General features: G+C 46.6%; 4 protein-coding genes across 4 annotated transcripts; 2 read left to right on the top strand and 2 right to left on the bottom strand.

The window, feature by feature from the left end:
• Positions 1–96: 96 nt before the first annotated feature.
• On the bottom strand, positions 97–3,669 carry LOC132264150 (GPI mannosyltransferase 3-like). Its single transcript, XM_059764247.1, has 3 exons — positions 3,075–3,669; positions 1,720–3,019; positions 97–1,649 (listed from the first exon to the last, which is right to left on the bottom strand). The coding sequence occupies exons 1-3, from the start codon at positions 3,200–3,202 to the stop codon at positions 1,503–1,505; spliced, it is 1,575 nt and encodes a 524-aa protein (XP_059620230.1). The 5' UTR covers positions 3,203–3,669; the 3' UTR covers positions 97–1,502.
• LOC132264206 (zinc finger protein 501-like) lies at positions 3,446–4,847 on the top strand. Its single transcript, XM_059764319.1, has 2 exons — positions 3,446–3,475; positions 3,606–4,847. Exons 1-2 carry the CDS (start codon positions 3,446–3,448, stop codon positions 4,845–4,847), a joined length of 1,272 nt encoding a protein of 423 aa, XP_059620302.1.
• A 36-nt stretch (positions 4,848–4,883) lies between these two features.
• On the bottom strand, positions 4,884–5,427 carry LOC132264155 (CCAAT/enhancer-binding protein homolog 2-like). The gene is made up of 2 exons (XM_059764256.1): positions 5,180–5,427; positions 4,884–5,111 (listed from the first exon to the last, which is right to left on the bottom strand). The coding sequence occupies exons 1-2, from the start codon at positions 5,261–5,263 to the stop codon at positions 4,884–4,886; spliced, it is 312 nt and encodes a 103-aa protein (XP_059620239.1). The 5' UTR covers positions 5,264–5,427.
• Positions 5,428–5,560: 133 nt separating this feature from the next.
• Positions 5,561–7,656, top strand: LOC132264149 (uncharacterized aarF domain-containing protein kinase 5). The gene is made up of 3 exons (XM_059764246.1): positions 5,561–5,726; positions 5,786–6,929; positions 6,988–7,656. The coding sequence occupies exons 1-3, from the start codon at positions 5,721–5,723 to the stop codon at positions 7,437–7,439; spliced, it is 1,602 nt and encodes a 533-aa protein (XP_059620229.1). The 5' UTR covers positions 5,561–5,720; the 3' UTR covers positions 7,440–7,656.
• Position 7,657: the final 1 nt, after the last annotated feature.

Raw genomic sequence — 7,657 nt, 5'->3', positions numbered from 1 at the left:
AGATTCACAAGAAGAAGAAAAAACACGAGAAGAGAGACGAAAAGAAAACTCTCAATCTCCGCTTTTATTTATTGAATTGAAGAAAAAAAAAAGAAGAAGAAAATAATATAAAAAACAAAAGTCACACTTTTTAGATCAATTTGTATGATTTTATCGATTTTATCTTTTGTGTATACAATTAAGATAAAATATCGAGATATTGTGTAAAAGGTAAATAACAATGAACATCACTGCGCAATGCAAGCTGCTAATATAAAATATTTAAATATTTTATGCGATGAAAAAAAAACAGACATAAAAACCGATTGTTAATCAGAAGTTCGTTGGGAGTTGTTTTACTTAATATTTTTCACAATTTTTCCCGCTGAGCTTCAATTGGAATTTTGGTAAGTGTGACGAAATTTTAAGGTAAAAGATGCTTAATTTTTATTATAAAAAAAACAGTTCAAAGACTCTCTAAACTGAAGATTTCAGCACGTTTGCAAAATGTTCAGAAAGATGAAAAGTTTCAGGAGAAATCTCTGTCGCTTGTGAAAATCCATTGTATTGATAATTGGTTGAAAGAAAACATTTAATTTGATATTAGAGAATTAAGAGATTTCCCACAGAAGTTTAAAATTGCTTAACTTCTTAGGAAAAATCTGATAACAGCTTCAATTACACTGAATTTTCTTCTAGCACTAAAGTTGAAGCTTTTCACTTGAATTCTATTTCTCTGTCACACATTTTGCTTGCAAATTGAAATCCTTAAATTCCTATTTCTTCAGTTGAGATTTCCTGAGTCACCGAGAGACGCTGAAAGTGTACAGAAATTCGCCTGATCTTCACAATAATGAAATTCATATGTTTTCCAGAGAAAGAGAGAGAGAAAAAGCATGTATTTTAAAAAGTCCATTATATTTTTATTTAACACTTCAACGAGAAGAGTTTCCAATTCTTTGTCAAAACAGTTCAAATGTGATTACAGAAAGAAGTCATGAAATGAAAGAGAAATACAAACTTAAGACTACATTTTGAACACGCATGAAGTAAAACTAGATAAGACTCGAGATAAGAGTGTTGATAAATCAAAGAGTAGACAATTTTCAGAAGCTGAAACAGTAAATCTTACAAACTTGGTAGTAAATTGCACAAATGGCAGCAAAATTCACTCGAAATATTCATGTCTTTTGAAGAATCTACTTTCAAAATAAAATTAACAAGTTAGAGAGAGAAAGAGAACTTCTGAAATTGCCTCGCCTTTTCATTGATGGCATGAAACTTATTATGAATCATTTTCTACTCAATGTGATGAATTTTAGTTTGAGGATCAAAATATATGGACAAAAAATGCACACATTTTTTGCATTTCAATCGCGCGCCAAGAATTATAATTTAGAATTCTCAAATATTGCTTTTCGTTTTAATAATATCCCTGATTTTTGCACTTTTGCTTAAATTTCTCTAAAAAAAGTTACTTGTTCAATTCTTTTGTACGCTTTTGTCACAAGTTTAAAATCTCCTTACAATTCGCCGTCTCTCGCGTCCAAGTTCTCCTCAACGTGAATCTCCTTCTTCGCCTTTTTCTTCGGCTGTTGTTGAGTATTTTCAGTCTTCTGGTCACTTCTCTCGAAGACAAGAACATTCTTGCCCACCCGATCGGAGAGGAGCTGCAAAGATTCCAGAGGAAAGACATTAATAATCAGAGGTCAGATTGAGTGGTCAGGAGGACAAACTCACCACATTTGCGTGAGAGAACGAGTGCGTTTCGCTGTACTTGCTCAAGAATTCCACAATCTTGGGCTTCAGCGAGTCGAAGAGGACCAAGTGAGAGGGCATCTCGCTGGGCGGATAGGCGGGAACGTTGGCGTCCAGCCAGGCGGTGGGATTGCGGTAGAACGTCTCGGCTTCCTCTTCGTAGTTGGGATCGTCGGTGAGATTGGGCTCGCACGTGAGGAAGCGCAGCGTGACGTTGGCGTGCACGTGGCTGTACAGCGGCGTCGAGTGGCAAGGCATGAGGAAGAGGATGCTGGCGCGTTCTCCCTCGACCGTCTTGTATTCCCTCGCGATCTTCGCCAGCACAGGCATGACTTCCGTGGTGCCCTTCTGATGGTACAGACCCAGATAGCCGGCCGGCAGGGCGTTTCCCACGAGCAGAGTCAGTGTGACGGCCCAGATGGCGACATTGCTGGCCTTGCGACTCCAGCGACTCAACTGATCGGCACTCAGGTAGAGGCACATGGGCAGAATGGGCAGCACAAAGCGGAATTCCTTGTGCGGCAGCGCACTGAACACCACTAAAGTCGTCGCAATGGAGATGAGCAAGATCAAGCGCCGGGAATTACTCGCCGAGACGTTCTTCAGGGTGTCCAGCACGCCCAAAAAGAACGGAATCGCCGCCACGCCCAGCACTGTTGGCAATCCCACGGAAAAGTACCAGTGCCAGGGCTGACTCCCGTAGAAACTGCCAACATTCTGCCACACGTTGAACTTGAAGAAGCGCAGTGGCGTGAACACGAGCGATCCGTGGCCTAGGTAGTCCACCGCCGTGTTAAGGACGCCCACAACCGCTCCGACCGGGAGGTATTGCGTCAGCAAGAGGCGCAGCACGGGAATGCGCGAGTTCCGGATGTGATGCAGGCACAGCGGAACCCACGGGACGGCCGATGTGGGCCGAATGAAGGCCGTCAGGGCCACGTACCACAAGTACAAGGCGCTCTCACCGCGCCACGGATAGAAGCTCAGCGCAATTGTGGTCAGCGAAGCCTCGGCGGAGTTGATAATCGTCCGGGAGCCCGTGTAGAACCAAAACCAGGACGTGGCGACGACAAACAGTGACCATTTGGAGCACTGGCACCACTTGTAGAACCTCCAGTCCGCGTACGCGCTCAGCAGGGCCTGCAGCACCCGCGGCAGCAGCGTCAGGGCGAAGACGCAGTTCACGTGGAACAAGTCCAGCACCTTGTAGACGCCCGCGAAGATCAGGGGCTGCAAGTAGCTGCGAATGCCCTGCGTCCACTCCCACGTCAAGTAGCCGTAGCTGAAAGGGAGCAGAAGAGTTAGCAAAGGCCCGTGGAAGAAGCTTCCGGACGCACCCGTAAACAAGCTTGTGCGCCACCTCCAGGCTCTGCCAGTACTCATCCGGAACGTAGGAGGTCTTCACGAACAACACGGACAAGAGGCGCACCGCCAGCAGAATGAGAAACACCCAAACGCCCTTCATGGTGTCCAGAAGGCGATAAGCACTGAAAATTCACTGAAATGGGGTACTTTGCCGGGGAAAAGCGCAACAAATACACGCGGCTCCCCCACTGAACGCGCTTGTTATACGAGTCTGTTATATAACAAGCCTGTGCGGCTTTCACGCGAGAGGCGCTACTGTCGGATTTCTGTTTGTTTTGGTTTCGATGCGGGTATTGCGAGGAATCGTGGGAACTGAGTGGAAAATCCCGTGAAAAATAGGAAAATGAGCAGTGAAGAGATGAAGAAGGGTGCTGTGTGTAGATTATGCTTGGAAGATTTGAAAAGTACTCAAAACAGTGAGAGTGTTGAGGAGAAAATAGAAGATTTGGTTGCTAACCTAAATCTTATCTTCAGACTGGAGGTAAATAAGAGTGTTTTTCAAGACATTTTCATTATTTTCCTTACATTTTATCCATCTTTGTGTTGATTACTCGCAGCTCCGAGAAAGAGACACTTGGCCACGCAAGATTTGTTGTGCCTGCAGCACGAAATCTAGAGACTGCATTGACTTCTTCCAGAAGATCAAGGAAAGTGAGGAGAAATTGGTGGAAATCTTCAGTAATTTTGAGGAGAGTCACTCCCCTGAAGATACGGGAGGAACATGCTCAGATTCCGCTGATGAAGTGCCTGTGAAGGAGCAAAAGAAGCACTCGAGAAAGGACAAGGAGGATTCCAAGAAGCAGAAAGTCCTGAAGACTGAAGATGATCTGGTGCGGAAGTATCTGGGATTCAAGTGTGATGTGTGTGCAGAAGAGTGCAGAAACTACTACAGTCTGAAGTTCCACTTTCGCACGCGGCACGGTGTTAAAGGCTACGTCGTGTGTTGCTCCCGGAAGTTCTTCGCTCTGGGCAATTTGGTCACTCATCTGCAGCTTCACGCTGATCCGGAGGCTTTCAAGTGCTTGGCGTGTTCCAGAATCTTCCTCAGTGACCGCACGAGGCGTCTTCATGTGGAATCATGCTCGAAGTCTCCTGAGAAGTGCTCTTTCATCTGCGATCGCTGCCCGAGAGTGTTTCCCAGTGCTAAGAAGCTCTACTTCCACAGGAGGCTTCATGCCAGCGAAGAGGAGAAGCGCTACAAATGTCCCGATTGCCCAAAAGGCTTCCTGACGCCATCAGAGTTGAGACATCATCGCATGAAGGCGCACGACAAGACCGGCCAGACTTTCGTCTGTGATTCTTGCGGGAAGATTTACACGACTAAATGCCAGCTGAAGAGGCACGTAAAGCAGTACCATGGCACAGAAATCGCAGCCAAAGTGGAGTGCGGACAATGCGGAGGCTTTTACGCCACACGAGCGTCTCTTAAAATGCACCAGAAGCGTTGCAAAGCCGATCCTGCTGTTTGCCAGGAGTGTGGGAAGCTTCTCTCAAACGCCATGGAGCTGAAGAAACACATCCGATACAATCACAGCGGCTTGGAAAAGAAATTCCTCTGCCAAGTGTGTCCCAAAGCCTTCAAGACGAAGAAGCATCTCAGCGAACACTCGGCGAAGCACTCGAAACTTCCTCGGCACAAATGTTCCTTCTGCGACCACGAGTTCTGCACACTCTCAGCCAAATATTCCCACCAGCGAATTCATCACGCCGCCGAGAATGCAGCAGCAAAAGTGAGGAAATGGTAAGTGGATTAATAAATTATTTTAATTTCTAATCTTAAGCTAGATTTCATCATCCTCGCTATCGCTGGCGAGCAGTTCTCTCAGATTCGGGCTGGTGCTGTTCTTGGCCTTTGCCTGGGCGATAAAGAGCTCTTTCAGGAGCTTCAGGTTCTTCTTCAGACCCACAATTTCCTTCTCCAGCACTTTGTTTTCCACCCGGAGATTGTCCACGCGTTTCTGCGTCTCGATGGTGTTCAACCGCATCTTTTCGCGGCTCTTCTTCACTGCCTGAATGAGGAAGGAATATATGTCCATGAGGAAGTGTGGCAAGGGCAGAAAGAACCTGACAAACTCACCTCATTGTTTCTCTCCCGTTTCCTGCGATAATCCTCGCTGAATTCGCTTTTCGCGAATTTTGTGGTCTTCTTCTTCGAAGGCATTGTTGCTTTGTGTGTTTTTCCTATTATTATCACAATACTTCACAGTAATTTCATGGATTTGCAAGAGGAATGATTTTTGCCGTGCGCTCTGTGCGTTGATTTTGTTAAGACTGCGAACGCAAGACGAAATGTTGTGAAATTTGCGAAACTTGTGATGAAATTTGGAACACGATGACGTCAGTTTCCACACGCGAGGGGCTTTTAAATCATCCATCAGCTTGTGATGAAAGTAATGTAAATGCAATAATGCCCAATGCACAATGGATATCTAAGTGAAAATAACACTCTCTTTATTTCTGGTAAATCTTCGATTATTCTGCAATATATTCTCCCAATTGTTGGCCCCTTGCTGTCCACAGATTGGGACAAGTTCCACTGAGAGGAGAAAGTGTGACAGTGTATTGGAAATTTTGTTGTGTGTTGCATTTTTGCTTGTTTTTCACCCAAACATTCTGTGATGTTTGTGAGTGTGTCACCAATTGCACCTGCTGCAGATTAACTATACTCCCTCTTATCTTGCAGATTCGCTCATTTGTGCGGAAGTTCTCGGCATCGGCGGTGAAGCGAAGAAGCCCTGTCAAGGGTAAGGTTTTCGTGGGGCTCTTGGCCTCCGGACTGGCCTATGACGGAGTGGTGAATGAGTTCGGTGTCACGGGAGCGGCGACGAGATTTATGAGATCCCTGAGAATCGCCGCGACCATCTCGCTGGACTACACGCTGTCGCTGTGGGGCCAGCAGGAAGGCACTCCGGAGTACGATGCGAAGAAGAAGGAGGTTCACCTGCGCTGCGCCAACCGGATGCTGCAGGGCTGCCTGGCCAACGGCGGCTTGTACATCAAGGTGGGCCAGGGATTCGCCACAATCAACCACATTCTGCCGCCTGAGTACACAGACACGCTGCAGAAGCTCCACAATGAGTGCCTTACGCGGAAGAAGGACGAGGTGAAGAAGGTGTTTCTGAAGGAGTTCGGCCAGAAGCCAGAGGAGCTGTTCCAGGAGTTCAATTATGAGCCAATAGCGGCCGCGAGTCTGGCTCAAGTGTTCTGTGCCACGACGAGGGATGGCGAGAAAGTGGCTGTTAAAGTGCAGTATATTGATCTGCAGGAGAGATTCGCCGGGGATTTGGGCACGATAATCTTTCTGCAGGACATCATTGAGATTGTACACAAGAACTACAACTTTGGCTGGATCATTCGCGATGTGCGGCGGAATCTTGAGAAGGAGCTGGACTTTGTGAATGAAGGAAGAAACTCAGAAAGATGCGCTGCTGAGCTGGCCAAGTTTCCCTATGTTTACGTGCCGAAGGTTCGATGGGATCTCACCAGCACCAAAGTGTTGACCACGGAGTTCATTGACGGTGTGAAGATGAACCAAACGGAGGAGATCAAGAAACGAGGATTCGATCTGGCTGATGTTGACGTGAAGATCTTCACGACATTCTCAGAGCAGATCTTCAACAGTGGTTTCGTTCATGGTGATCCTCATCCGGGAAATGTCCTGATTCGCCAAGGAAGTAGGGGCAAAGCTGAGTTGGTTCTTCTGGATCATGGCTTGTACGAAACAGTGCCGCCGGATGTGAAAGACTCTCTCTGTCACTTTTGGGAAGCAATCGTGCTGAGAGATCATGATATGATGAAGAAGTATGCAACGAAACTCAATGTGAAAGGTAACTGGGGATCAATTGTGGTTAGACGAGGAGTTAAAGGGATGTTTTTGCATTTCAGATCACTACAGGTTCGCTGAGATTCTGCTGCAGCGACCGTTGGAGGCGAAAGGCAAGTTTACAACTCGTCTCACTGACGAAGAGATTGCGTATATGCAGAAAATCGCCCGGAAACGCTTTGACTTGATCATGGAGACGCTAAAGGAAATGCCACGCAATCTCATCTTCATCGTGCGCAACTTGAACATCATTCGCGCCGTGGCGAGAGATCACGGTGATCCTGTGAACAGGCCCAAAGTGATGGCCAGACACGCCATGAAGAGCATCCATCGCGAGGGAGGATTTCTCATGGGGCTGCGCTATCTCGTGAGACGTCTGCACTTTGAGCTAGCGCTGCTGCGTATGTCACTCCACTACTGGTTCATACAGGCGTACTTGGGCCTCCTGACGAAGCTGGGCAGAGCGCCAGAGACAAAAAGTCTCTTCCAGATAAACACAGAAAGTCGTGCGTAATTTTTGCCGCGATAATCAGAGCTGGTCAGTTTCACTTTAGCGCCTCTTGAGAGCTTTAATTGTGCACAAACACCAGCTATCCTCGCAGCTGGAGTAGAGTAATAGATGTATATTTTGAATAAACACACTTCAGGGACTATTTGTATTGGAAGATGTGTGATTACTTTTGATAAGGGTTCGTGGAGGCTTTTTTGGCGCCTGATAACGCCAATTGCGAA

The sequence above is a fragment of the Phlebotomus argentipes genome, unplaced genomic scaffold, assembly GCF_947086385.1.
Source record: "Phlebotomus argentipes unplaced genomic scaffold, Phlebotomus argentipes genome assembly contig_32, whole genome shotgun sequence".
Lineage (NCBI taxonomy): Eukaryota > Metazoa > Arthropoda > Insecta > Diptera > Psychodidae > Phlebotomus > Phlebotomus argentipes.
The sequence above is the reverse complement of the archived record's forward strand: the minus strand, read 5'-3'. Positions and strand labels throughout refer to the sequence as shown.

Excerpts from the sequence above, each read along its gene's own strand:
- LOC132264150 (XM_059764247.1), bottom strand. The coding sequence starts at position 3,202 with ATGAAGGGCGTTTGGGTGTTTCTCATTCTGCTGGCGGTGCGCCTCTTG. Across the intron at positions 3,020-3,074 it reads GCGCACAAGCTTGTTTACGG|CTACGGCTACTTGACGTGGG; the intron begins GTGCGTCCGGAA and ends GCTCCCTTTCAG. Across the intron at positions 1,650-1,719 it reads CGTTCTCTCACGCAAATGTG|CTCCTCTCCGATCGGGTGGG; the intron begins GTGAGTTTGTCC and ends GAATCTTTGCAG.
- LOC132264206 (XM_059764319.1), top strand. The coding sequence starts at position 3,446 with ATGAGCAGTGAAGAGATGAAGAAGGGTGCT. Across the intron at positions 3,476-3,605 it reads AAGAGATGAAGAAGGGTGCT|ACATTTTCATTATTTTCCTT; the intron begins GTGTGTAGATTA and ends GTGTTTTTCAAG.
- LOC132264155 (XM_059764256.1), bottom strand. The coding sequence starts at position 5,263 with ATGCCTTCGAAGAAGAAGACCACAAAATTCGCGAAAAGCGAATTCAGC. Across the intron at positions 5,112-5,179 it reads AACGGGAGAGAAACAATGAG|GCAGTGAAGAAGAGCCGCGA; the intron begins GTGAGTTTGTCA and ends TTCCTCATTCAG.
- LOC132264149 (XM_059764246.1), top strand. Across the intron at positions 6,930-6,987 it reads AACGAAACTCAATGTGAAAG|ATCACTACAGGTTCGCTGAG; the intron begins GTAACTGGGGAT and ends TTTGCATTTCAG.